The sequence below is a fragment of the Salmo trutta genome, chromosome 36 (assembly GCF_901001165.1).
Source record: "Salmo trutta chromosome 36, fSalTru1.1, whole genome shotgun sequence".
Taxonomy (NCBI): Eukaryota; Metazoa; Chordata; class Actinopteri; order Salmoniformes; family Salmonidae; genus Salmo; species Salmo trutta.
The window spans coordinates 14,763,676-14,791,649 of NC_042992.1; the positions used below are offsets into that span (position 1 = coordinate 14,763,676).

The following is a 27,974-nucleotide window of genomic DNA, read 5'->3' on the forward strand; positions in this document are numbered from 1 at the left end:
ATTATTTAATCACTCCAGCCCAGTAGTACGACTGATCAAAATGATCCTCTGCTACCCGACTCTCTGCTACCACCAGCTGGTACAAATTGGTCATAACACAAAGGACCAAAAAACACTCATGTTTTAAATATTGACTGTGTCCTGTTTTAATTATTTATTAGAAAGCCATAGTCATATACATTATCTTGCAACAGTGTGCGGTTCACATCATTCATATAAAAACATATGCACTCTTAATGCTTGTATAAAATCAAAGGTTAATCACATTACCATTCACACACACTCACCTGAACAAAATAGGTCACCATTACATTCTAAACATTTAAGGCCTGGAATTATTTCTACAAATCCTGATAGAAAAAATGTGAATTCTGACTTTCAATATACAACTTTAAAACTTATTGAGTGAAAAAAATAATTTACTCAAATTCTGAATCAAACTCTCAATCTCAACAATTCAGGCTTAACCTAAAGATTATTACATTTTTCATTGTTAGTTAAATGAAACCCATCCTGTAATACTTAGTCATCATTTGAACACAAAAAGTGAGGGGGAAATTAAAAATTGCATTCGGTACCCCTTGGTGTACAGTAAATTATGTGAAAAGTGTAAACTCAAAAGTTAGTGCCTCCTCATCAAAAGGTAAATGCAACTTTTGTTGAACAGTTCTTGATCTCACTCACACAGTAAAGTGGGAGTGGTCACCAAAGTGTAGTAAGTCGCTCTGGATAAGAGTGTCTGCTAAATGTTTAAAAGGTAAATGTAGTAAAGCTCTCTGCTCAGCCTTTCCCATTCAGTTTACGCTTCATTTACTTTCTCCTTGTTCAACCACCTATTTAACCAATGTAATATCCCCACCTCTTGAACCTCCTCTCCCAAATTCTCCTCCTTCCATCTCCCCACAGAGTTGTTGGGTGCAGTAGGGATGTAGTCCCTTCATCGGCTCTCTTTGCTTTTAATCATCGTGTCCATTGACAGCTTTGGTTCTCCCAGAGCCTCTCCTTCGTTTAGATGAGCTGGCTGAGTTATTCCAAGAGTCTCTCTCACCTACAAGAGGACAAACAGGAAATAGGCTCCTTGATGAACATCAACAAATATGATTCATTGGATGGGGCCACAGTGTCTCCTGACCCCTCCTGTCTCAGCCTCCAGTATTTATGCTGCAGTAGTTTATGTGTCGGGGGGCTAGGGTCAGTCTGTTATATCTGGAGTATTTCTCCTGTCTTATACGGTGTCCTGTGTGAATTTAAGTATGCTCTCTCTAATTCTCTCTCGGAGGAACTGAACCCTAGGACCATGCCTCAGGACTACCTGGCATGACTCCTCCTTGCTGTCCCCAGTCCACCTGGCCGTGCTGCTGCTCCAGTTTCAACTGTTCTGCCTGCGGCTATGGAACCCTGACCTGTTCACCAGACGTGCTACCTGTCCCAGACCTGCTGTTTTCAACTCTCTAGAGACAGCAGGAGCGGTAGAGATACTCTCAATGATCGGCTATGAAAGCCAACTGACATTTACTCTTGAGGTGCAGACTTGTTGCACCCTCGACAAATACTGTGATTATTATTATTGACCATGCTGGTCATTTATGAACATTTGAACATCTTGGCCATGTTCTGTTATAATCTCCATTCGGCACAGCCAGAAGAGGACTGGCCACCCCTCATAGCCTGGTTCCTCTAGATTTCTTCCTAGGTTTTGGCCTTTCTAGGGAGTTTTTCCTAGCCACCGTGCTTCTACACCTGCATTGCTTGCTGTTTAGTGTTTTAGGCTGGGCTTCTGTACAGCACTTTGAGATATCAGCTGATGTAAGAAGGGCTATATAAATACATTTGATTTGATTATGCTTCATATATAAAAATACATTCCACTTGACTCTGATGCTTACCTGTGATGTCATCAGGGATGTAACCACACAAGTCTATTAGGTTACCATCCTCACGCTCAGAGACGCTCTAAAGGAGAGGGTTCTTGATAGTCAGTCAGAAGCAAAAATAACAATTAAAAATACTAAACTGGACAAAGACTTATGGCCAACATAGTTTTTCTGTGCAACAGTTGACTGTGGGCTTACCTTTAACTCAGGCTCATACTTCTGCTCATACTTCTGCTCATACCGCACCATCCCATACAGACAGAGAAGTGTGATGAAGGCCTACAGAGAGAAAGGTAGAGAGCACTGACACCACTATGAGAGCACTCATCTCCCACATAGCAGTCACATGTCAGAGCATACCAATGGTATTACACAGCCTAAATTGCACATCATTGTTATGGACACTTGCGATACAAGAATTGGAGCAGGGAGAATTGTTTAAAGTAAACACATGTTCGTGCACACACACACAGAGAGCGAGAGAGACACGGCTCTTACCACACACAGAACCCACTGGAACACAGACCGGGCTTGTGTTTTGGAGAACACATCCTGACCAAACTTGATGCACGCTAGGGCCTCCAGGAAGGCTATGGCCCTGTGGGTTAGATGGAGACCGTTGTTAACAGACACTCACCACCAAACATTCACCTCTAACAATAATTGCATTTTACAACAAGCATTACCTATTGCAAAATATGTTTTTTTTGTTAATGGCACTATGTTAAAATGCACAGTCACAGAAAACAAATACATTTCCTCATTAATTCTAGTCACCAGACTGCAGAGGGTACATAGACTTTTGCTGCGCTTATGATATTGAAGGAGTGAAGCCAGGGGCATATAAGGCCCTCATTGTTTTCTATTTAATAGTGAGAGAGAGCAAGTCTGGTCACCATGGTTACCAGAGCCTAGTCAGGGCAATCACAAGCTTAGGACTGAGATGAGGTCAGCATCTTTACAATATTTTGAATAAATCTGTACGTGACCTAATTTCCCATTCACAGCACTTCTGAGACGTTTGTCAATGACGTGGTCGCAACTTTAGAAATGGCCACTAGAGGATCCAGACGAGACTCACCCAAACATCCAACATTGTGTTCCCACTCTTTTGCACTGTGTGTCTGTCAGATACGCATAATACTGTCTGAAAGAACAGGAAGACGAACATAAGATACAGTTTATCTACAGCCATGACAAAAACGACTGTCAAATCATTACGATAAACAGAAAGGTTTACAGAAATAGTTCAAAACTTATTTCAACTCAATTCCATCTATATGAGAAGAGACTGCACGTGTCTGTCAAAACCCCCTTGTGCCTCAATAATGTAGAGCACGTGTGGAGTGGCATGTTGGAGGGGTCCCTACCGTACAGTAGGGGCTGTGATGATTCCGAGGAGGAGGATCCGGCACCAGCTGAGTGTGTGAAACGCCTGGAACACGAAGATGTGCTTCAGGAAGAAAGTGTTCAACTCAGTCAGCTGTTTAGAGGAAAGGAGGACAGACAGGAAGTAAAGTAGTCCAGCAACATGTATATTAAAATCATCACTGAACACATAGCTTAGATACCATAACATCTACCCCATAATCTTCAGCACCGTCAATAAGACAAGATCATAGAAAACATATCAACTGTTGCAAATTATATTTTTTAAATACAAATAAAAATTGTTCAACTCCATTTGTTTCCCAACAGTGTTCAATCGCAAATGACTTCAGTCAATATTCACAGAGTAATGACATAAATGGATTCTGACTTCTAACCCTGACACTAGATACTATGTATCATTTCCAGGTCAGAGGTCACCTGCCAGAGGATCATAAAGAGGTAGATCCCAGCCAACCTCTGGAAGGAGGACTTGGGGTCTAACCAGCGTATGTAGGTCCAGCTGGCTGGGGTGAACTGGAGCAGAACTCGTTTCAGCTTCCCTGTGGTCGTATGGATGTCTCTGAAGACACATCATAGATACAGATATACAACCAGAGGTACACCTACACGCTGGGAAGTACCACTGATGGGTGTTTAGACACAGTTAGACATGTTAAACACACAGATACAGGCATAAAGAGAATTACATACGTACGCTGAGTGTACAAAGCATGCCTTTCCATTACATAGACTGACCAGGTGAATCCAGGCGAAAGCTATGATCCCTTATTGATGTCACTTGTTAAATCCATTTCAAATCAGTGTAGACGAAGGGGAGGAAACAGGTTAAAGGATTTTTAAGCCTTGAGACATTTGCGATATGGATTGTGTATGTGTGCCATTCAGAGGGTGAATGGACAAGACAAAATATTTAAGTACCTTTGAACGGGGTATGGTAGTAGGTGCCAGGCACACTGATTTGAGTGTGTCAAGAACTGCAACGCTGCTGGATTTTTCACGCTCAACAGTATGGTGGTAATTACAAGATTGTTATAATACTTTTATTCCATCAAATGGTTGTTTTATTCAACAGCATAGAGGGTTCTTATTGTGTCTGGGTAAACTGAAAGTGGGCCTCTGGGAGATAACACTGACAGGAGATTTACGATATCTTTCGGGTACCGCATTCCAGAGCATGAGTTAATGTTTCTGTTCTATAGGGTACCAGGGAGAGATGACCCCAAGGCCAGACCTTGGTCTCTACACAAAGATAACTGTTTTTAACCGCAGATAGTGTCTGCTGTGAATTATAAGTATCTTTCATACAAAACTTAACCTTGTTACCCATTCCATACATCTGTTGTTCTTCATGTAGACTGAAGGGGGTTCATCTTAGCTATAAAAGACCTTTGTACTTTTGTCTCGGGGCTCTGAACGAATCATCTGAGGGTGATTCATCGACCAGCCATCATAGAGCACTGAATCAGTTCACTTTATATGTGTGTGTTGTATTGACCTGCTTCCTTATTAATAAGTGAATACAGATTTAGTTGAAGTATAACTCTGACTTGTGTGATACGTTTGTCTCTCCTCATTTGATAGTAAAGAAATTAACCACCATAACAGTTTCCTGTGTGTATCATGAATGGTCCACCACCCTATTGACATCCAGCCAACCTGACACCTGTGGGAAGCATTGGAGTCCACATTGGCTAGCATCCCTTTGGAATGCTTTTGACACCTAGTAGAGTCCTTGCCCCGACTAATTGAGGCTGTTCTGAGGGTTTAAAGGGGGCAACTCAATATTAAGGTGTTCCTAATGTTTTGTACACTCAGTGTAAATGAGAAAGCACACATTCAATTAATCAGAGCAGGCAGAAATTCAATAAAATAATGTAGTTTAACTGTATTGTGCCATCTGTCATGAGACTACAGGAAAAGGGAGGAATCCAATAGAAGGATAACTCACTTGATGCTGGCCCATTGGTAGGTGTGCATCTCCAGGAAGCGACACACAGTCATGCCCAGCCAGATGCCCCCTCCATTACAAAGCAGGAAGTCCAGGATCACCTGGTCCCACCAGCACTCAGAAAAGTTAGGCAGCAGGTGCATGAAGAACAGCTGAGAGAGTGAGACAGAAAGAGAGCGAGACAGACAGACAGAAAGCGAGGTGAATGAGGAGCTGACATTTGACTTAAATGAGCACATCCAATAGAATAAATCAGAGTCAACATATGGACTGAAACCTAAAAGTGATCCGTTGTTAGAAATTGAGCAGCACTTCAAAGATGTGTGTCCCAAAAGGCACCATATTCCCTAAATAGTGCACCACTTTTGAGGGTCCATATGGCTCTGGTCAAAATTTGTGCACTGTAAAGGGAATAGGGTGCCATTTGGGATGCACTTTTATTTACCTCAGTGAGCTCCCTGGTGATGCTGATGGTCCAGCAGACGCCGTAGCTGCGGATGAGCAGGGCCTTCATGGCCCAGCCCGCAAAATTCCCAAACACAAAGATGTCGAAGTGGCTCAGGATCCGCTCCCAGGTTATCACGTGGCAGTTCACTGCATACACCTGCAGGAGAAGAAAGGCCAGGTAAGACATGAAGACAGAAAAAGCATATAAGACATAATACAGTGGTGGGAAAGGAAAGGGGGATACCTAGTCAGTTGTACAACAATGCCTTGAACTGAAATGTGTCTTCTGCATTTAACCCCTCTGAATCAGAGAGGTGGGGGAGGCTGCCTTAAATCAAAATCCACAGGGAACAGTGGGTTAACAGCCTTGCTCATGGGCAGAACGACAGAGCTTTACCATGTCAGCTCGGGGATTCGCTCTGGCAACCTTTCGGTTACTGGCCCAACGCTCTAAGTGATTCTAGACTCTGACATCTAGGTTTCGCTCACATATAGTTGAGTCAAGATTTGGGAGGAAGGCCTCATGAGACAATGGATACGTTTACATGAACACAATAATACGCTTATTGTGAATACTCTAATATAATTTGATTAAAACGTTTACATGCTTTGCAAGAAGAACGATTTCCCTATTAATCCTGTTTACATGGACACATCTGAAATCGGGCTACCTGATGGGACCTTGATAAATGCAGAAATTCACCAATCAATATAAATGTTCTACCACAGCGACTATGTTATTTTTGGGAAGCCTATTTGATTCTGAGTTCAGACATAAAAAGTTTGTATGTGAAAACTATTTCTAAAATGCATACTTTCAGTTTGCCCAAACTCACTTATTTTATCATTGGAATGTGATACAAAAACAAGGAAACGGTGCGATTTTGTACCATGCGGATGCCTCCGAGCGTTTGGGTAGGCTGTTTGGAGAGTTTATCCAAATGGATAAATAATAAATAGATATCTAGATCTATATATAAACTCAGCAAAAAAAGAAACATCCCTTTTTCAGGACCCAGTCAACCAAAGATAATTTGTAAAAATCCAAATAACTTCACAGATCTTCATTGTTAAGGGTTTAAACACTGTTTCCCATGCTTGTTCAATGAACCATAAAGAATTAATGAACATGTTAAGACACTAACAGCTTACAGACGGTAGGCAATTAAGGTCACAGCTATGAAAACTTAGGACACTAAAGAGGCCTTTCTACTGACTCTGAAAAACACCAAAAGAAAGATGCCCAAGGTCCCTGCTCATCTGCGACAATGTGCCTTAGGCATGCTGCAAGGAGGCATGAGGACTGCAGATGTGGCCATGGCTAAAATTTGCAATGTCCGTACTGTGAGACACATAAGAAAGCGCTACAGGGAGACAGGACGGACAGCTGATCGTCCTCGCATTGGCAGACCACGTGTAACAACACCTGCACAGGATCAGTACATCCGAACATCACACCTGCGGGACAGGTACAGGATGGCAACTGCCCGAGTTACACCAGGAACGCACAACCTCTCCATCAGTGCTCAGACTGTCCACAATAGGCTGAGAGAGGCTGGATTGAGGGCTTGTAGGCCTGTTGTAAGGCAGGTCCTCACCAGATATCACCGGCAACAACGTCGTCAATGGGCACAAACCCTCCGTCGCTGGACCAGACAGGACAGGCAAAAAGTACTCTTCACTGACAAGTCGCGGTTGTGTCTCACCAGGGATGATGCTCGGATTCGCGTTTATCGTTGAAGGAATGAGCGTTACACCGAGGCCTGTACTCTGGGGCGGGATCGATTTGGAGGTTGAGGGTCCGTCATGGTCTGCGGCGGTGTGCCACAGCGTCATCGGACTGAGCTTGTTGTCATTGCAGGCGATCTCAACACTGTGCGTTACAGGGAAGACATCCTCCTCCCTCATGTGGTACCCTTCCTGCAGACTCATCCTGACATGACCCTCCAGCATGACAATGCCACCAGCCATACTGCTCGTTCTGTGTGTGATTTCCTGCAAGACAGGAATGTCAGTGTTCTGCCATTGCCAGCGAAGAGCCTGGATCTCAATCCCATTGAGCACGTCTGGGACCTGTTGGATCGGAGGGTGAAGGCTAGGGCCATTACCCCCAGAAATGTCTGGGAACTTGCAGGTGCCTTGGTGGAAGAGTGGGGTAACATCTCACAGCAAGAACTGGCAAATCTGGTGCAGTCCATGAGGAGATGCACTGCAGTACTTAATGCAGCTGGTGGCAACACCAGATACTGACTGTTACTTTTGACCCCTCCTTTGTTGAGGGCCACATTATTCAATTTCTGTTAGTCACATGTCTGTGGAACTTGTTCAGTTTTTGTCTCAGTTGTTGAATCTTGTTATGTTCATACCAATATTTACACGTTAAGTTTGCTGAAAATAAACACATTTGACAGCGAGAGGATTTTTTAATATTTTTAGTTTATATAGTACAAGTCAAAGGTTTGGACACCTACTCATTCAAGGGTTTTTCTTTATTTTTACTATTTTCTACATTGTAGAATAATAATAATGAAGACATCAAACCTATGAAATAACATATGGAATCACGTAGAAACCAAAAGTGTTAAACAAATCCAAATAGATTTTAGATTATTCAAAGTAGCAATCTTTTGCCTTGACAGCTTTGCACAGTCTTGGCATTCTCTCCACCAGCTTCACCTGGAATGCTTTCCCCAAAGTCTTGAATGAGTTCCCACATTTGCTGAGCACTTGTTGGCTGCTTTTTCTTCACTCTGCGGTCCAACTCATCCCAAACCATCTCAATTGGGTTGAGGTCGGGTGATTGTGGAGGCCAGGTCATCTGATGCAGCACCATCACTCTCTTTCTTGGTCAAATAGCCCTAACACAGCCTGGAGGTGTGTTTGGGTCATTGTCCTGTTGAAAAACAAATGTTAGTCCCACTAAGCGCAAATCAGATGGGATATCACTGCAGAATGCTGTGGTAGCCATGCTGGTTAAGTGTGCCTTGAATTCTAAATAAATCACTGACAATGTCACCAGCAAAGAACCCCCACACAATGACACCTCCTCCTCCATGCTTCACGGTGGAAACCACACATGTGGAGATCATCCGTTCACCTGCTCTGCGTATCACAAAGACAGCGGTTGGAACCAAAAATCTCACATTTAGACTCATCAGACCAAAGGACAGATTTCCACCGGTCCAATGTCCATTGTTTGTGTTTCTTGGCCCAACCCAGTCTCCTCTTCTTATTGGTGTCCTTTAGTAGTGTAGCAATTCGACCATGAAGGCCTGATTCAGTTGATGTTCAGATGTGTCTTACACTGTGAAGCATTTATTTGGGCTGCAATTTCTGAGCCTGGTAACTCTAATGAACTTATTCTCTGCAGCAGAGGTAATTCTGGGTCTTCCTTTCCTGTGGCGGTCCTCATGAGAGACAGTTTCATCATAGCGCTTGATGTTTTTTTTGACTGTACTTGAAGAAACTTTCAAAGTTCTTGAAAATGTTCCACATTGACTGACCTTCATGTCTTAAAGTAATGATGGACTGTCGTTTATCTTTGCTTATTTGAGCTGTTCTTGCAATAATATGGACTTGGTCTTTTACCAAATAGGGCTATCTTCTGTATACCACCCCTACCTTGTCACAACACAACTGATTGGCTCAAATGCATTAAGAAAGAAAGTAAATCCACAAATTAACTTTAGGCACACATGTTAATTGAAATCCATTCCAGGTGACTACCTCATGAAAATGAATGAGAGAATGCCAAGAGTGTGCAAAGCTGTCATCAAGGCAAAAGGTGGCTACTTTGAAGAATCTCAAATATAAAAAATATTTTAATTTGTTTAACACTTTTTTGGTTACCACATGATTCCCTATGTGTTATTTCGTAGTTTTCATGTCTTCACTACACATATACACATACACATACACATACACATACATACATACATACATACAAACAAACAAAACAAGGACATTTCTAAGTGACATACACACACACTACCGTTCAAAGGTTTGGGGTCACTTAGAAATGTCCTTGTTTTCCATGAAAACATACATGAAATGAGTTGCAAAATGAATATATTGGCTGGATTGGCTTGATGGTCACTTCTTATGTACCATACGGTCAAGCTCCTCCCACAACAGCTCAATAGGGTTGACATTCGGTGACTGTGCTGGCCACTCCATTATAGACAGAATACCAGCTGACTGCTTCTTCCCTAAATAGTTATTGCATAGTTTGGAGCTGTGCTTTGTGTCTATGTAGATACTCCATAACAAATCAGCCGTTTCCAGCTACAATAGTCATTTACAACATTAACAATGTCTACACTGTATTTCTGATCAATTTGATATTATTTTAATGGACAAAAATGTTGCTTTTCTTTCAAAAGGACATTTCAAATGACCCCAAATTTTTGATCAATAGTGTGTGTGTGTACATACATACATACATACATACATACATACATACATACATACATACATACATACATACATACGTGTCCCCCACTTCTAAAAACTAAAGTTGCGCATCTATCTCCCACAAATGTCATTGGATTACATTACCCTCTGGATTGGAGAGCTTTCCAAACCTAAACCATGATCACTTCATCAGAATTTAGCCTACCTTTTCATTGTGAAAACATGGCATGGATTTAAACTAAAGGATGGATGTAATAGGATAAATGCTAGAGGGAATGGAGGGGGAGTCATGGATCATCTTGAATATAAGCTCCAGGGTTAAGTTTCCCCAAAGTACAGATCTAGGAACAGCTGCCCCTCCCCCAATCATAACCTGACACATTAGTTGGAAAAATGCTGAACTGACCCAAGATCAGCGTCTAGGGGCAACTACACGCACCAAATATGGTGTTCGGCATGCGGTGAATGAATACAGTAACATATTGAGATAAAAATCACTCACCATGATATCAGCCTCACGGGTAGCATAGCGTAGGTTGGGGTCCACCCAGTACATTAGTCTCTTTACCTGAGCCCAGTTCAGGAAGAGGAGGATGACCAGGAACAGGAAGTACAGAACACTCATACCTGACAACAGGAAGGAACCAATCAGAGCGGAGTTCCATGAACATGGTTCCATAGAGGAGTTCCCCTGATGATGACTTATACTCACCAAATACCATGCGCCAAATCGCAGGATGTGGTCGGGTGAATGGACCTGAAGTGGTTAAATTAAATACTGCATTTACACACTTATACATGCATCTACCATTATAAGAGTGGCTCTACCAAAACCCACATACACTGCACTTCAAAAGTTAACGTAGCATATACTGCAAACAGTGGGTATCCCATTATCGTACAATCAAAACCATGTCAAGCTGCAAAAGGCCATGCTGAAGACTAGTTTTGAATCTTGGAAAAACTCAAAAGACCTTTACATCTATTATGTGACCAATGATCTACACTAGAACAACATTCCTCCCACCCACCCCATGCAGACACACGTTTTCTACCAGGTGCAGGGCTGGGCTATTGTCAAGTACAAGGCAATGACTGAGTGAGTACCATTGGGGAAGGCCAGGACACTGATGATGAGGAAGAAGGAGACAACCAACAGGAGACCCACTCGAAGGTTGTTGTCAGCATCTGTATCCTCCCTGGCAGAGAGAGCAGGGTTTAACATAAAAAATTATTGGCTGAGATATGCAATATGTACATTATTCTCAGAGGATGAAGTGAGGTTTACTATGATACAGTAAACCGAAAATGTGACATTTAAAAAAAAGTTTGCTTGATTTTTGTATTTATTACAATAAGGAACATTAGTGTCTAAACGTACGTAGTTCAATTATACAATTGAGTTTACACATGGGTTAGATTAATAGGCCAAGTTATCACAACCACTACGTCTACTTGCTGGTCCAATGAGTCGTCTACTCTCTACTGTCATTAGGTTACCTGGAAAATACGAAGTAAATCAAACTAGCTACAGTGAACGTCAGGAGAGTGAGAGTGTGAGGCTTGTAGAAAACGTCGATGCTGATGTCCTCCACCTGTTGCTCGTTAATCATCCGAAAGTGTAACATGTAATTCACATAATCCTTGCTTAATGTCCGGGACCCCAAAACAGGTGCCATGGCGAGGGTTAAGGAGTTTCTTTTTTTTTAAGTATCTGTCAGCACTTCCAGACAGGACAGGTTTGTCTTCCAATAAGTACATGGACGAGTACTGGGAACGACACGGGTCAGAGAGAGTACTGAGCAAACCAGACAACGGCGCAACCAACTCAACAAAATATAGGGGTGTAGTGGGACTGCACATTCCAATACCACCACTCCCAATTCATTCACTGCCATTTTTCTTCGGAAAGAGTTTTATATTTTATAATCTGTAACATTAGAAATTCCCGATGAAAGACGGAGTTTTTTTTATCGGTCCCTCATAGGTTGTTTTAGTTTGAGCTGCCTCATTGCCTTGCTGTATTCCTATTTTGGTACAGCCAAAATAGGGACACTTCCGTAATCCTTCGGTTTGAGTGCACACGTGAGTAGATTGACTTTGGCGCTATCTTGTTGTTTTTACGCCTGTTCAGGGGACATATTCATGTTTTGACCCATATTTTTGTAAGTTATTGTATGATGTCAACAATTTTGTACTAGAAATACTGGTTTTTGCTATCCGCTGGCTGGCTACCCCGTATGATTGTTCTACGCAATCTAGCTAGCCATTGCTGCTTCAACGAGACATGCCCTCTTTTAGCCAGCAGATCCGACCTGCTTGCTTACAGCTGCACTAGGGTCTGACAACATTGATGTGTATATTAAGACATAGCGGAACCAGCGCGAGATATGGCTCAGAAAACATACCTCAATCCAGGGATGAGAAATGCGTTATATTCCGAATTATCCCAACTGTTACACTGAGAAGATTGAACAACTGCTAGTTTTGAAAGAAAACTGTCATTTTCATCCTCATGCTTGGTAGCAAAAGCCACAGCAGCCATTTTGGAATGACAGTGTCAGTCAATCAGCTCCTTTGTTGTTCAACACCATATACCATCCCATAATGGATGCTGTTGCTACTGATAGATAGAATGAAGACTAAAATGGCAGTTACATTTACATTACATTTACATTTAAATCATTTAGCAGATTACTTAAAGTGGAACTGACAGCGTTTTAACTACAGATATGAAACAAACAATCATATCAATAATGAAATATGAAATTCCCAGTTTATGCTTCAAAACCAACTCTATACAAGTAATTTTTTTTTTAAATAAGTTATATTTGCCTAAAAATTCCATATTGTACAGTAAGGCATTGTTGGCAGAATAGACGGATCAAATACAATTTTATTTGCCACATTTGCTGAATACAACGGTTGTATACCTTTCTGTGAAATGCTTACTTACGAGCCCTTAACCAACAATGCAGTTCAAGAAATGGAGTTAAGAAAATATTTACTAAATAAACTGAAGTAAAAAAGTAACACAATAACGAGGCTATATACTATAAATAGGGGGTACCGGTACCGAGGTAATTTGTAGACGTAGGTAGGGGTAAAGTGACTATGCATAGATAAAACAGTGAGTAGCAGCAGTGTAAAAACAAAGGGGGGATGGTGGTCAATAGTCCGGGTGGCCATTTGATTAATTGTTCAGCAGTCTTATGGCTTGCGGGTAGAAGCTGTTAAGGAGCCTTTTGAACCTAGACTTGGTGCTCTGGTACCACTTGCGGTGGGGTAGCAGAGAGAACAGTCTATGACTTGGGTGACTGGAGTCTTGACTGTTTTTTGGGCCTTCCGCTGACACCGCCTGGTATATAGGTCCTGGATGGCAGGAAGCTTAGCCCCAGTGATGTACTGAGCTGTACGCACTACCCTCTGTAGCGCCTTACGGTCGGATGTCGAGCAGTTGCCATACCAGGCGGTGATGCAACCGGGCAGGATACTCTCAATGGTGCAGAACTTTTTAAGGACCTGGGGACCCATGCCAAATATTTACAGTCTCCTGAGGGGTAAAAGGTATTGTTGTGCCCTCTTCACGATTGTCTTGGTGTGTTTGGACCATAATAGTTTGTTGGGGATGTGGACACCATGGAACTTGAAACTCTCAACCCGTTCCACTATAACCCCGTCGATGTGAATGGGGGCATGTTCGGCCCTCCTTTTCATGTAATCAACAATCAGCTCCTTTGTCTTGATCACGTTGAGGGAGAGGTTGTTGTACTGGAACCGCACTGCCAGGTCTCTGACCTCTCTATAGGCTGTCTCATCGTTGTCGGTAATCAGACCTACCACTGTTGTGTCGTCAGCAAACTTAATGATGATGTTGGAGTCGTGCTTGGCCCTGCAGTCATGGGTGAACAAGGAGACACTCCTTCAAATGATTGGATTTGGCTATTTCAGCCACACCCATTGCTGATGGGTGTATAAAATCGAGCACACCACCATGCAATCTCCAAAGTAAAACATTGGCCGTAGAATGGCCAAATGAAGGACTTTCAATGTGGCACCGACATAGTCAGTTGGTCGAATGTCTGCCCTGCTAGAGCTTCCCCGGTCAACTGTAAGTGCTGTTATTGTGAAGTGGAAATGTCTAAGAGCGACACCGGCTCAGCCGCAACGTCCTAGGCCACACAAGCTCACAAAACCGGGCCGCCGAGTGCTGAAGCGTGTAGCAACACTCACTATCGAGTTCCAAACTGCATCTGGAAGCAACGCCAGCACAAACTGTTCGTCGGGAGCTTCATGAAATGGGTTTCCGTGGCCGAGCATCTAGGCCTAAGATCTAGATCTTAGGCCAAGCCTAAGATCTCTGGAGTGATGAATCACACTTCACCATCTGGCAGTCCAACAAAGAAATCTAGGTTTTGCGGATGCCAGGAGAACTCTACCTCCCCGAATGCATAATGCCAGCTGTAAAGTTTGGTGGAGGAGGAATAATGTTCTGGGGCTGTTTTTATGGTTCGGGCTAGGCCCCTTAGTTCCAGTGATGGGAAATCTTAACGCTACATTATACAATGACATTCTAGACTATTCTGTGCTTCCAACTTTGTGGCAACAGTTTTGGGAAGGCCCTTTCCTGTTTCAGCATGACAATGCCCCCGTGCATAAAGCGAGGTCCATACAAAAGTGAATGATGGCAGTGTGGCAAATGGCTTATTTGCATATAGGCCTACTATAGCTCTGATTGTCTATGCCACACCGGTCTGCGTAGATTCCGGACAAGACAGATGTTTATTTACTGCAGCGTGTATCAATTGTCCAAACGCACAGCCGCTTTCCCATTCTATATTGCAATCGAATTTTCACAAATGCCTTATAGGTCAATCTCAAAAATTCTATGAATTTATGAAAATGTGAAAATGACTACCTAAGTGCTCGCTTTTTCATAAAATGTTTAATAAAGGTGTCATATTCTTCCTGGGGGTTTATATGAACAGATTTTAATAAGATTCCATGTTGCTAAAACTCTGTCAGTTCCCCTTTAGTAGTCGTTCCATATTCTCGGTGTAACAATAATTCGGATTAGAACTCATTTCTCATCCCTGAATTGAGGAATGTTTACTGAGCCATATCTTGCGCTGGCTCCGCAGTGTCTTAATATACACAGGGTAGGCTGTCTGACCGTAGTGCAGTTGTAAGCAAGTGGGTCGAATCTGCTGGCTAGCCCCTTATTCATTGTTTATAATCTATTGCTTGCTTCTTTACTCAACACCAATCCCCATCATTCAAGCTCAATTAAAAATTCATAGCAGTGGCTAAAGTACTTGCATGATGGTGTGTTCCAGTTACGTTCAATGTACAATGTCCTGTTCATGTCACAATGTCCTGTGTTTTTATCACAGATTTCTACATGGCTTTAACCTGTATCCAGCTTTGTCAGAGATGTACCAGTTTACTGAGGTCAAGGATTGTGGGTATCATCACCCTTCAGTATTCCACAGATGCTCAGCATTGGCCTGCAGCCCTCTGGAATTCTTTCATTGTTCCAGTCTTGCCCTCCGTGCTCCAGAGAAGTCCGAATCCATCTCAGACGCGACAGAGGTGGAATCTAGGAGTGCGGAGTTACTGTGAATCTCATGCTAAGGTCCAACCATCTCAAACGAAACACAGGAATACTGATGAGTTACCTGGGACTGATATGGTGTCATATCAGAATCCTCTCTCCCATCAACTCATAGATGGAGGGATGCTTCTGAAGGAGTGGCAGACAGCTTTAGGTACTAATGCCACCCCTGTACACACACACACACACACACACAGTGGTCATTTCTACCTAATATTTTTGTCCTCTCCAGATTTGGATGATGCCCCAGGCCACTCTGCATTAGAGGAGATCAGTCATGAGGAGGCAGTTTGTATGGACATCCCAGCTGCCCTGCCTCCTGTCTCCATCTCCCTCAAAGACTATGTCAACGAGTCAGAGACGCTCGGCAAGCTTGTACAGCTAGGTAGGTTGGGTCCATGTAGGGTTTGTATCTGATTAGCCATTACTCCCTCGCTGTCTAGTGTAGAAGAGCAATAGATGTCATGTATATCTATGTCTCTGGATCGTATTCACTAGGCACCAAACTGAAGTAAATGGGGAGGGATTACCACAGCCCAAAAATAAACACTTGCTTTTGATTTCCACTACAGAGCATTTTGATACGCTGTGCACTAATGAATGTGACCCTGGTTTTAACACTTCTTTTCCCTCATCAGGTGTTCAGCTATGGAAACTTGAGCAGAGGCCTAACGTGGGTTCCATGTTGCTGAGGCTAGACTTCCAGACAGACGTGACCCCACGGCTGGTCTTCCTGAAGCAGCTGGGAGTGGAGGATTCTCGCCTGGGCTATCTGATCAGCCACAACCCCTTCATCCTCACAGAGAGCCTGGAGAACCTGCAGGCCAGGTACCAGAGTTGAGGGGATGGTTGTTGTATTGGCAGGTTGCATTTTCTACAGTCAGCAACACATAGGGTTGACTATTGTAATGGACCTTTTTAAATTGTGTGTCCACGTAACTGGGTATGTAACTAACCTTGTGAAACTGTCCTATTATAATCTACTGTTCTTCTGAATAATTATGTGTTGCAAACCAGCTTGCTCCTGTGTCCTTGTAGAGATGAAAGGATAACTTAAAGTCCCACCCAAGAACAGGAAACTATAAAGATATGTGCTTATCACCCAATGCTTCGGAATTCAGACTGTGCACACTGAGCTGTGTAACTCTGTTCCCTCTGAGCTCAGAAATAAGGAATCTTAGTTTGACTTGGACTCCAGAAAATCCTTATTTTATAATATTCACCACACTATCTTAGGGACAGAGAGTAAACTTGGTGCTTCCATACCTGTGTTATCTCTTGTCTGTCAGCTTCAGTTCTTATAGGACTATGACAGGTGATACATTTCATTGTTACATTATTTACAAATAATCTGTAGTATAAAATAAGGTAATAATCTCTCTTTCACATTAGGGTGGCATATCTTAGGTCCAAGAAGTTCAGCGCTGAGTCTGTGGCCTCCATGGTGTCCAGAGCTCCGTACCTGCTGAACTTCAGTGTGAAGAGGATGGACAACCGCCTTGGATTCTACCAACAGCAGTTAGGCCTTAGTGCTCAGAAGGTCAGGTCTGAATTCAGTAAACAATTAAATGTAAAAGTTGTGTAAGGATTGACCCAAGAACAACAGCAATTGGTCACATTATGTCCCACTAAATTTGTCATAGAACATTATTCACACCCCAAATTACAGACAGTAAGATAATGCAAGATTATTTTACCCATACATTTGTATCTTTCAGACACGGGATGTTGTGGCTCGCCATCCCAGACTTTTGTGTGGGAGCTTGGAGCCAGTTAAGGAGAATCTTAAGGTATGAAAACAAACGCTATTAAACGGTAACTGTGATATGTCTTAATTCTTGGAGAGAAAAATAGGATTAATTCTCAGAATCTGTCTTTTTCATCCTAGATATGCAAACTGGAGATGGGGTTTCGTGAAAATGAGCTCCAGCACATTGTCACTGTAATCCCCAAAGTTCTTACTGCTAACAAGAGGAAACTGACCCAGATATTTGACTACACCCACAACACGATGAACATACCCCATGACCTGATTGTAAAGTTCCCACAGGTAAGCTATAAACTACCAGTCCTGAATTATCCATCTTTGGATAGTGGATACTCGCAGATAATACATGATCTGGACATGTTAGTGTTTACCTAGCACAATAATTTACTCCTTATGGTTCATGTTCTGTTTAAAGGCGTTTAAGCTCTGGAAGCCGAAACAGCCAAATACTCCATCTTAACATGAATCGATTCTCAATTGCTGTACAGTTCTACAAACAAAAAGCCCTGTACTTTCATATCACATCGAAGTAATTTCACAAATAGTAAATATACTTACTGTACACTTAGCACAGTTGCATCCAACAGTATTTTTCAGTGACAATACATTTTTGGCGTCCGTCTTCCATTTACACACTAGAGTTTGGAAACGCAGATAGCCAATTAGCACAGCTAGTCCACACTGTCTTCAGTCTGTTTTCTGTAAACAAGCGCTGTAACATGTAAATATGGCCGTGTGGGAACACTAACCCTATAAAGGTGTGTAGTAATTCAACTATTTGTTTATTTTATTGTTTCTCGCTGATATAAAAGATTTGTTCATTATGTTTCCAAAACCATACCGCAAGCGATGCGTGTTCACGTTTAGAGAAACATCCGGGCTCGTAACAAAACTCCCCCGGCCAGAAGATACTATCGTCAATAGGCGTTTAAGGTAGTTCGCGTCTATGAATTGGGTGGGGTAGTATTTACCAAGTGATGGATCAGGAACCACTTATGGGTCACGGTGGGTAACCCCTACTGGGTCACGGCAAAAGACTGAGTTGTGGCTAAAAACATTTGGTTTTGTTGAGCTGATGGGACACAGTACATTACCAGTGAATTGTCTTTAGACATGTCACAGATTCAGTTAGACTTGCCATCACCTGTTGTCTGTCCTCTCTACAGGTCCTGAATGCAAGGTACCTTCGTATCAAAGAGAGACACCTGTTCCTGCAATACCTGGATAAGGCTCAGTATGACCCTGCCAAGCCTAACTACATCTGTCTGGACAAGCTAGTCTCCCTGCCAGATGAGGCCTTCTGCGCTGAAGTTGCATCAGCCACACTAAAGGATTTTGAACTGTTTCAGAAGACAATGTAATTGATAAAACACTACAGTTTCTGTATATGTGTGTTATTATGTGAATAAATATGTTGAAGATATTCTACAATTAAATATTGCTGTTAACTATTGAACTGGTTGAATGAGCCGATGAGCATGTTTGTACCAAGATGTACCAGAAGAGGGCCACATTTCGACATTGAGATTTTGGATGAAACTGAACTGGGCCTTTGATAAATGTAGCTAGCCTTCTTCATAAGGACTAACATGTAGTCATATAAATGGAAAAATAGCGAGGATAATTTCAATTCGTGTGATTAAATTCTTACATTTTGTGCAGATTTGCGCAACCGCGGATGACCTCTTTCTCATGACGTCATTTTACCCACAATTCCACTCAACTTTTTTTTTAGACAACAACATGGCGTCGAGGGCACCAGGTAAATAAAATCACCAGTCCTTTAAGCATTTCTTTACCCGTAAATCGAGATGATACATTGCAGATGTTGAGTATAGGGGATATTGATTTGTGAAAACACCAAGACGATGAGGAGTGTTTGTGTTCAAGTCCATGTTTTTAAGGACTGTCGTCCTGTGTCCGCGAATGGCATGAAGTATGTTAGCTAGCTATGGCAAATTAAGGAAATCTGGTTCGTGCCAGTGACATTGCGCTTTTAAATTAAATGTATGCCAGTTGGCTAATGGTTAAGGTAAAACAGTACTATAACAGTTAATATTCTATGGTCTGGTCAACCTTCAAACGCCACGCCAGTGCAGCTTGATTATCTAACAGCATCAAACGTTAGCAGTTCCCACCTAGATAGTAATATGTAGGTCATGTGATCTAGCAATCTATCCACTTATCCAGCACATTTGTAATATTTTCAGTTTGAGTGCACTACAAGGTTCGCCCAAATAATACTGTCAAATCCTCCCTCTAGTCCCTACTTCTATAGTTCACTCATTTCTAGTCGATCCACTCCAGTGTCTTTTTAGATTCATGGATAACATTATTGGTTGTCTCGTTGCTTTTGTGCTGCAGTGATTGCAACTGGATTTTAAGCTGTTTTAGTGAACAATCTTGTTGACAAGCAAATTACTCTTCTGGTCTCCCCCACAGCAACTACCGGCAGACTCCTGGTCAGCTTTCGTAAATGGTACTACAATGCTGCTGGATTCAACAAAATTGGTAACTCTTGGGAGTCTTGTTTTTTATTCTATTTGGGGCCATCTCGGAGTCTTAAGACTAATTAATTCACTCAGTCTTAAACATCTAGAATCTTCAGTTAGATCTCGCCTTGTGGATATTTTTGGTTCCAGGTCTGATGCGTGATGACACAATCCATGAGGATAGCGACGTAAAAGAGGCCCTGCGGAGGCTCCCAGAGAAAGTGTACAACGACAGGATGTTCAGGCTCAAGAGAGCCCTGGACCTCTCCATGAAGCAGGCGGTTCTGCCCAAGGAACAGCGGACTCAATACGAGGAGGTACAGCAGACCTGGGCTCAAATGTCGTTTAATGGACTAATAAAAAGTCCTAAAACTGCAAACTCCACTCATCTGGCACTCCAAGCAGGCTAGCGCAAACGCTGAAGTATTTGAAATAATTCAAATAATATTTGAACCCAGGTCTGAGGTACAGTGCATATAGTCTCACACATTAGTTTGTACAGAAATGGCTTTGAGATGCCACTGGGGAAATGGAAGATATGTCCAAAGTTTCATAGCAGTTGATGTTATAGTGACGAGGTATTCAACTCTTACTCTACGAGGCCTGGAGTTTTCTGTTCTACCTGATAATTAACTGCACCCACCTGGTGTCCCGGGTCTGAATCAGTCCCTGATTAGAGGGGAACAATTAAACGCAATGGAACTGGCTTCGAGGTTCGGAGTTGAGGGTTATAGTGTAACTTTGGAATGAAGGGCAAAGTCTAGCCTCTTAGGCTAAGGTGGAGATATTGTTATATTGATAGTGCTAAACTAATTGAACAATCAATGGAGTAGGATAATTATGATTATGAAGTATTAGATTATGAAGCAAGTAGGAGTAGAGACTAAAGGTCAGATTGGAATTGGGCAATAGTTGAGTTGGGAGATGCCTATAAAGCTGTTTAATGTTGAAAAATGACATACTAAAAACCACATCAGGTAGAGTTGGACGAAAGATGACAGAACTAATGTTTTGTTTGTGTTTGACCTTTTTTCTATAGGACGTACATTACCTGGAGCCTTACCTGAAAGAGGTCATCCGTGAGAGGAAAGAGGTTGAGGAGTGGTCGAAGAAATGAGATGGACGTGGAGGCCTGATGTTCCTTCTCTTTGGTCTGGTGAATGGTTGTCCTCTGTAATATTTCAAAGTGTACCCTGTGGGAAGACTGCTTATTAAAAATACATTTTTGGAAAAGATGTACAAGTGTGGAGAGTTATGAAACATTGCAAGATTTGTAAAATAGCTTTTGGGTTAAGATGTGAACCAGGATGTTGATCCCCACAGCAATGTTTATTTATAGTGAATCCACATTAATCCCACATTTTACACTTTTGTAAAATTGAATTTATTCCATTGTCATAATATACAATAAACATCAAAACCAGAATATATACATGTAAATACGTTTTTGGTATACAAGTAGTACTATTCTTATATAGAATGCATTACTCTGCCACTCATGAATGGAAGACAAATAACAATTGACTAAACTAATCGAACAGCAGTTGCATGTTAAAAGAAATCCTGTGATAATGGGGCAATACATTTGTCAATCTGTTGCAAGTACTTATGAATCAGTACATATGGATATAAAACACATTTTCTCAAGGCCTAAGCAACCCACTAGGCTAAAGTTGTCTCTTTTATTTGCACTAATTTCTCAGATGTCTTTGGATAAGTGGAAATGAAGTGTTGCAAACCACAATAGACGATTGAGAAAGATACACCCTTGTTCTATCAACCCTCTTTCCCGCTGATAAAGGAATTTTATATCTTAATGATAATAATCAACAATTAATAAGCCTTGACTAATTCCCAAGGTTCGTAAGACAATGGGTTAAATAATTAGGCAAAGACTCAGCTTTCTGCAAAAGGTTCATTCGGCTTTATTCATGAGAACATTGAGGTCAAGATAACAAAACATCATTATATAGTTTGTTCCTTACGCACATGCATTTACACACAAACTGTTGGTGAACTGCATTCCCACACTTTATCACTATCCAGCTCTGCCTGTTCCTTTCCCTCAAGGTTAGGAACCCCTTGAAGTTTTTACCATCTGTCCCCTGCTCTCTTGGGCACACTAAATACACACATTTCTCTCCCTCTCCAGCCTCTACTAGACTTTCTGGGACTAATTGATCATTACATTGATTATTCATTAACCATGCTACATGACTTATAATTCATAATGGTTTATTGATTCATTTACCTTTATTAGAGATTCTCTTATCACCCGCCCTCTGGTATTCTACCTGAACTTCAATCTACCTCTTGATCTCCTGTTGTCCACGATCTCAATGGTATCAATAAAGTTTCCAATGATGCTGTTGAAAGATTTCACCATGGACACCCCCAGTTCCTTACTGGTCTCATTGATATCTGCGTCATAAGCGCCCAACGGGGGGTGACTACCTCCACATTCCCCACCCCTGAAGTATCCCCATCATTTGACCCCTGACCACCTGGAACATCTCCCTGTCGTACTGCAGCAAGACCGTCTCATCCAAGGGCTAGGTGACATCCTCAGGGTAGCAGTCCCGGGGCACCGGCAGCACCACATACCTCAGGGCTGGGAACCCAGCGGCCAGAGTCGAGAAGAGGCGGTGAAGGGCCGTGGCGCTCAGAGGGTTGCCCAGTATCTTCAGCCTCTCCAGGCAGCCAGGGCCTGGATGTCCATGTGTTTGTCCTCCAGGGTGAGGCTGTGGAGAGTGGCGGGGAATAGGCCGCACACGTCATGGCCATACTGACCAGGTTCTCACTTTGCAGGCTGTTGGCCAGGTAGACCATGTCCACATAGTTCAGGTTACAGTTGGCCAGCTCCAGGCATTTTAGTGGGGTGGTCAGGGGGCTCTGGACAAGGCCAGAGTCAAAAATGTATTGTATTCAATTTTCACAATATTATCACTTGTGCATGCTTGCAATGCGTGTGAGGGTGTGCGCCTCACTTCACCCAAGCTTGACAAAAAAAAAAACTAAGCCAATATGAAATCTCTACAACGCATGCCTAATTAATGGACAGTGCAGGTGACCGCTTGTTTTGGGTCATGACCTCGCTGCTATTTCAAAGGCAGCCGTAAATGACACCCTATTCACTTTTAAGTCCACTACTTTCTACCAGGGTCCAAAAGTTCTGGTCAAAAGTAGTACACTATATAGGCAATAGGTTGTGATTTGGGAAGGAGACAATAGCAACCATTAAGTGTACCCTGGTTTCTGGCCAACCTGCAGATTTAGCAGCTGTCTACATTCTCCCCCACAGCCACGCAACAAAAACAAAATGCCACTGAGTACCGCAAACTGCAGCCCCCGTGCTATTACACACGCCTCTAGGAAGAGGGAACGCAACACCTTGCTACAACTCAACTCCCCGTGGAGTGAAAGAGGTATGGGACTGTAGGTGCAAGTAAGGATGACAAAAGGCAGAGAATTTACCACTTACTAGGAATTTATTCCTTCACACGGTAAACTTGGGGAAGAGGGGCTGAACAGAACCAAAGATAGTAAATGTCAAAGCCCCCTCTCCTACCTTAACTACCTACCCACTACTTACCTAACTAGCACCACCTGGCACACTAACAAAAATACAGGGGATGGTCCACACAGGTCTTACCTAGTGTGCATAGACAGTATACACTACAGGTATATGTATGCCCGCAGGCCTCTTGCCTAAGCACTCCCAAGGTGCCTTCCCCTTCCCCCCTGGGAACAAATGAAAAAGAACATTAAAAACAATTTCACAATCAAAAAGTCCTTTTGTCATAGACATACCTTAGTAGGACCGCCTACAAAATACTGGCAACAAATTATACCTCTGCACAACAACGAAAACACAGGACATACCAAGAAGCTCTCTAAGCAACACTAACCAAAATACAGGTCATACTAATCAGGTCTCTCATCAACAACCAACACAGGACACATCTCTCTCCTGATCAACAGAACACTGGTTATATAGCTTCAGAAGGAGTTGGTAATTGAAGACAGCTGTTCCTGACGAGAGGGCGGGGTCAGCTCCAATCATCAATGGGGCCGACCAATCAGCTGCTTAGAGGAATCCAGGAAGCAATCCTGAAACACACACATACAAACAAAACAACAACACAGAAACTGGGGAACGTAACAATCAGCTTGAATAGACATCCCCAAAGCTATATATACAGTAGACATCAATACCTTCTACCTAATCACATACCCACACTCTCGCCCCACACAGAGGTGAGCCCCTCACCTTAGCAGTCTTTGCAGGTGTCTGGTGAAGGTGCAGAAGCCCATGTAGAGCTCTGTCAGCTCAGTCAGTCAGCCGGCTCAGCAGATCATCTTCATCCGAGCCCAACCTTCGCATGTCCATCACCTACGCGGGCAGTGTCAGGGACTGCAGCTGGGGGAACTCCATCCGGGACAACAGCAACTCCAGGTGCGGGGCCTACAGGTGAACATTATGGACCATCTGTAGTCTCCTCATGGCCTCCGGTTGGGCCACATGCAGCACATAGAACAGCTGTTTCAGGACCAGGGAATTGGCTCGGAACCTGACGAAGCGCAGCTTCAAGGGGCAGTGACGGAGGAGCAGGAAGGCCTGGGCCACCACCTTGTAGTTCCGCCCGGTGACAAAGCCGTTCAGGCGCACGTCCACCTCGGTCTCGAGGGCTGAGGGTGCAGCGTCGCCCGCCTGGAAGGCCACCATGACCTCGTTGCACATGCGGGTGAGGAGCTGGGTGCGGGCCCACCGACCCAGGGTGGATCCACAGGCGCAGGTATGGTACTCTGTGTCCTTCAGCCCAGTCAGGTCCATCATACGGAGGGTCTCGGCGTAAGTCTGTTGGACGCAGCACATAGGACTGGAGATGGAACAGATAGAGGATAGATAGATAGAACATAACTGTTTATTGTCTTCAAATGGGAATTTGTCTTACAAATCAAAGTTATAGGCCCTTATATGATGTAAGGTGACATTTTGACCTTGTATTGCCCCAGTGGCAACTCAAGTAACTACAAACACATTGAGACTTGAAGCAAAACAAAAAACGTGTCACATTGGCCAAGATCCAGTGCCTCACAAGCAGCATTTTTGACCAGTGACAGACTGCACCTCTAAACACAACACCAAAACTTTCAAATCAAATCAAATCAAATTTATTTATATAGCCCTTCTTACATCAGCTGATATCTCAAAGTGCTGTACAGAAACCCAGCCTAAAACCTCAAACAGCAAGCAATGCAGGTGTAGAAGCACAGTGGCTAGGAAAAACTCCCTGGAAAGGCCAAAACCTAGGAAGAAACCTAGAGAGGAACCAGGCTATGAGGGGTGGCCAGTCCTCTTCTGGCTGTGCCGGGTGGAGATTATAACAGCACATGGCCTAGATGTTCAAATGTTCATAGATGACCAGCATTGTCAAATAATAATAATCATAGTAGTTGTCGAGGGCGCAACAAGTCAGTAACACGAGTAAATGTCAGTTGGCTTTTTCATAGCCGATCTTTGAGAGTATCTCTACCGCTCCTGCTGTCTCTAGAGAGTTGAAAACAGCAGGTCTGGGACAGGTAGCACGTCCGGTGAATAAGTCAGGGTTCCAGCAGGTCTGGGACAACAGGTCTGGGACAGGTAGCACGTCCGGTGAACAGGTCAGGGTTCCATAGCTGCAGGCAGAAGAGTTGGAACTGGAGCAGCAGCACGGCCAGGTGAACTGGGGACAGCAAGGAGTCATCAAGCCAGGTAGTCCTGAGGCATGGTCCTAGGGCTCAGGTCCTCCGAGAGAGAGAAAGAAAGAAAGAGAAAGAGAGAATTAGAGAGAGCATATTTAAATTCACACAGGACACCGGAAAAGACAAGAGAAATATTCCAGATGTGACAGACTGACCCTAGCCCCCGACACATAAACTACTGCAGCATAAATACTGGAGGCTGAGACAGGAGGGGTCAGGAGACACTGTGGCCCCATCCGATGAAACCCCCGGACAGGGCCAAACAGGTAGGATATAACCCCACCCACTTTGCCAAAGCACAGCCTCCACACCACTGGAGGGATATCTCCAACCACCAACATACCATCCCGGGACAAGGCCGAGTATAGCCCACAAAGATCTCCGCCACGGCACAGCCGAGGGGAAACAGAAAGAGGGGAAACCGGCCAGGCAGAGACAGCAAGGGCGGTTCGTTGCTCCAGCCTTTCCGTTCACCTTCACACCCCTGGGCCAAACTACACTTAATCATAGGACCTACTGAAGAGATGTGTCTTCAGTAAAGACTTAAAGGTTGAGACTGAGTCTGCGTCTCTCACATGGGTAGGCAGACTATTCCATAAAAATGGAGCTCTATAGGAGAAAGCCCTGTCTCCAGCTGTTTGCTTAGAAAATCTAGGAACAATTAGGAGGCCCGCGTCTTGTGACCGTAGCGTACGTGTAGGTATTTACGGCAGGACCAAATCGGAAAGATAGGTAGGAGCAAGCCCATGTAATGCTTTGTAGGTTAGCAGTAAAACCTTGAAATCAGCCCTTGTCTTAACAGGAAGCCAGTGTAGGGAGGCTAGCACTGGAGTAATATGATCAAATTTTTTGGTTCTAGTCAGGATTCTAGCAGCCGTATTTAGCACTAACTGAAGTTTATTTAGTGCTTTATCCGGGTAGCCGGAAAGTAGAGCATTGCAGTAGTCCAACCTAGAAGTAACAAAGGCATGGATTAATTTTCCTGCGTCATTTTTGGACAGAAAGTTTCAGATTTTTGCAATGTTACGTAGATGGAAAAAAGCTGTCCTTGAAACAGTCTTGATATGTTCTTCAAAAGAGAGATCAGGGTCCAGAGTAACGCCGAGGTCCTTCACAGTTTTATTTGAGACGACTGTACAACCATCCAGATTAATTGTCAGATTCAACAGAAGATCTCTTTGTTTCTTGGAACCTAGAACAAGCATCTCTGTTTTGTCCGAGTTTAAGAGTAGAAAGTTTGCAGCCATCCACTTCCTTATGTCTAAGACACAGGCTTCTAGCGAGGGCAATTTTGGGGCTTCACCATGTTTCTTTGAAATGTACAGCTGTGTGTCATCCGCATAGCAGTGAAATTTAACATTATGTTTTCGAATGACATCCCCAAGAGGTAAAATATATAGTGAAAACAATAGTGGTCCTAAAACGGAACCTTGAGGAACACCGAAATTTACAGTTGATTTGTCAGAGGACAAACCATTCACAGAGACAAACTGATATCTTTCCGACAGATAAGACCTAAACCAGGGCCGGAACTTGTCCATGTAGACCAATTTGGGTTTCCAATCTCTCCAAAAGAATGTGGTGATCGATGGTATCAAAAGCAGCACTAAGATCTAGGAGCACGAGGACAGACGCAGAACCTCGGTCTGACGTCATTAAAAGGTCATTTACCACCTTCACAAGTGCAGTCTCAGTGCTATGATGGGGTCTAAAACCAGACTGAAGCGTTTCGTGTACATTGTTTGTCTTCAGGAAGGCAGTGAGTTGCTGCGCAACAGCTTTTTCAAAAAATTTTGAGAGGAATGGAAGATTCGATATAGGCCTATAGTTTTTTATAATTTCTGGGTCAAGATTTGACTTTTTCAAGTGAGGCTTTATTACTGCCACTTTTAGTGAGTTTGGTACACATCCGGTGGATAGAGAGCCGTTTATTATGTTCAACATAGGAGGGCCAAGCACAGAAAGCAGCTCTTTCAGTAGTTTAGTTGGAATAGCCCAGTCAACAGAGCCATCCAGGCACTGCCGGCAGGTGCAGGAGATCCTCTTGGCAGTCTACCGTCCTTCCCAGGAGCCTTTGCAGGTTAAGCTCGTGCAGAGGCAGATTTGGACCAGGTCATGGAGGAGGAAGGCCTTCTCGTGCAGGTAGCAGGCATTGAAGAGGAGCGGGTAGAGATTGAACAACAAACAGCTAAGGTTCTCCGTGGCGCTCGGGCCACTCTGAGCGAAGCCCTCGGCAGCAAGAAACCTCAGGCTCTTCATGGCTCTCTCTTCTCTGTTCTGT

General features: G+C 43.3%; 3 protein-coding genes and 1 pseudogene across 8 annotated transcripts; 2 read left to right on the plus strand and 2 right to left on the minus strand.

Moving 5' to 3' along the window:
• Nucleotides 1-121: 121 nt before the first annotated feature.
• LOC115175505 (phosphatidylserine synthase 1) lies at nt 122-12,074 on the minus strand. 3 transcript variants are annotated; one of them, XM_029734779.1, is made up of 13 exons: nt 11,575-12,071; nt 11,182-11,273; nt 10,787-10,831; nt 10,577-10,701; nt 5,660-5,818; nt 5,215-5,366; nt 3,684-3,825; nt 3,245-3,327; nt 2,956-3,021; nt 2,373-2,472; nt 2,073-2,153; nt 1,887-1,953; nt 122-1,048 (listed from the first exon to the last, which is right to left on the minus strand). In XM_029734779.1, the coding sequence occupies exons 1-13, from the start codon at nt 11,751-11,753 to the stop codon at nt 957-959; spliced, it is 1,383 nt and encodes a 460-aa protein (XP_029590639.1). In that variant the 5' UTR covers nt 11,754-12,071; the 3' UTR covers nt 122-956. The 3 variants fall into 3 exon arrangements, 2 of the variants coding, with proteins under 2 accessions (XP_029590639.1, XP_029590638.1); XM_029734778.1 differs by having other exon boundaries at nt 3,245-3,357; nt 11,575-12,069; XR_003872048.1 differs by having other exon boundaries at nt 968-1,048; nt 1,887-1,968; nt 3,245-3,357; nt 11,575-12,074.
• A 31-nt stretch (nt 12,075-12,105) lies between these two features.
• Nucleotides 12,106-21,183, plus strand: mterf3 (mitochondrial transcription termination factor 3). 4 transcript variants are annotated; one of them, XM_029734783.1, is made up of 11 exons: nt 12,106-12,159; nt 15,468-15,842; nt 15,921-16,073; nt 16,327-16,516; nt 17,081-17,228; nt 17,407-17,478; nt 17,577-17,738; nt 18,623-19,218; nt 19,899-19,967; nt 20,099-20,265; nt 20,988-21,183. In XM_029734783.1, the coding sequence occupies exons 2-8, from the start codon at nt 15,476-15,478 to the stop codon at nt 18,815-18,817; spliced, it is 1,287 nt and encodes a 428-aa protein (XP_029590643.1). In that variant the 5' UTR covers nt 12,106-12,159; nt 15,468-15,475; the 3' UTR covers nt 18,818-19,218; nt 19,899-19,967; nt 20,099-20,265; nt 20,988-21,183. The 4 variants fall into 4 exon arrangements, with proteins under 4 accessions (XP_029590643.1, XP_029590640.1, XP_029590642.1 ...); XM_029734780.1 differs by having other exon boundaries at nt 15,468-16,073; XM_029734781.1 differs by having other exon boundaries at nt 12,153-12,239; nt 15,468-16,073.
• Nucleotides 19,135-21,183, plus strand: LOC115175508 (cytochrome b-c1 complex subunit 7). Its single transcript, XM_029734784.1, has 4 exons — nt 19,135-19,218; nt 19,899-19,967; nt 20,099-20,265; nt 20,988-21,183. The coding sequence occupies exons 1-4, from the start codon at nt 19,149-19,151 to the stop codon at nt 21,063-21,065; spliced, it is 384 nt and encodes a 127-aa protein (XP_029590644.1). The 5' UTR covers nt 19,135-19,148; the 3' UTR covers nt 21,066-21,183.
• A 1,055-nt stretch (nt 21,184-22,238) lies between these two features.
• Nucleotides 22,239-27,952, minus strand: LOC115175419 (leucine-rich repeat-containing protein 14B-like; annotated as a pseudogene).
• Nucleotides 27,953-27,974: the final 22 nt, after the last annotated feature.

What these genes read in the sequence shown, in the direction of transcription:
- mterf3 (XM_029734780.1), top strand. Translation starts at nt 15,476, where the DNA reads ATGGCTTTAACCTGTATCCAGCTTTGTCAGAGATGTACCAGTTTACTG. An exon ending in CAGTTAAGGAGAATCTTAAG is followed by an intron (nt 17,479 to 17,576) that starts GTATGAAAACAA and finishes TTTTCATCCTAG; the next exon opens with ATATGCAAACTGGAGATGGG. An exon ending in TGATTGTAAAGTTCCCACAG is followed by an intron (nt 17,739 to 18,622) that starts GTAAGCTATAAA and finishes TCCTCTCTACAG; the next exon opens with GTCCTGAATGCAAGGTACCT.
- LOC115175508 (XM_029734784.1), top strand. Translation starts at nt 19,149, where the DNA reads ATGACGTCATTTTACCCACAATTCCACTCAACTTTTTTTTTAGACAAC. An exon ending in TGCTGGATTCAACAAAATTG is followed by an intron (nt 19,968 to 20,098) that starts GTAACTCTTGGG and finishes TTTTGGTTCCAG; the next exon opens with GTCTGATGCGTGATGACACA. An exon ending in AGCGGACTCAATACGAGGAG is followed by an intron (nt 20,266 to 20,987) that starts GTACAGCAGACC and finishes TTTTTTCTATAG; the next exon opens with GACGTACATTACCTGGAGCC.
- LOC115175505 (XM_029734778.1), bottom strand. Translation starts at nt 11,753, where the DNA reads ATGGCACCTGTTTTGGGGTCCCGGACATTAAGCAAGGATTATGTGAAT. An exon ending in CCCGTGAGGCTGATATCATG is followed by an intron (nt 5,819 to 10,576) that starts GTGAGTGATTTT and finishes CTTCTCCTGCAG; the next exon opens with GTGTATGCAGTGAACTGCCA. An exon ending in TCCAGTGGGTTCTGTGTGTG is followed by an intron (nt 2,154 to 2,372) that starts GTAAGAGCCGTG and finishes TTCTCTCTGTAG; the next exon opens with GCCTTCATCACACTTCTCTG.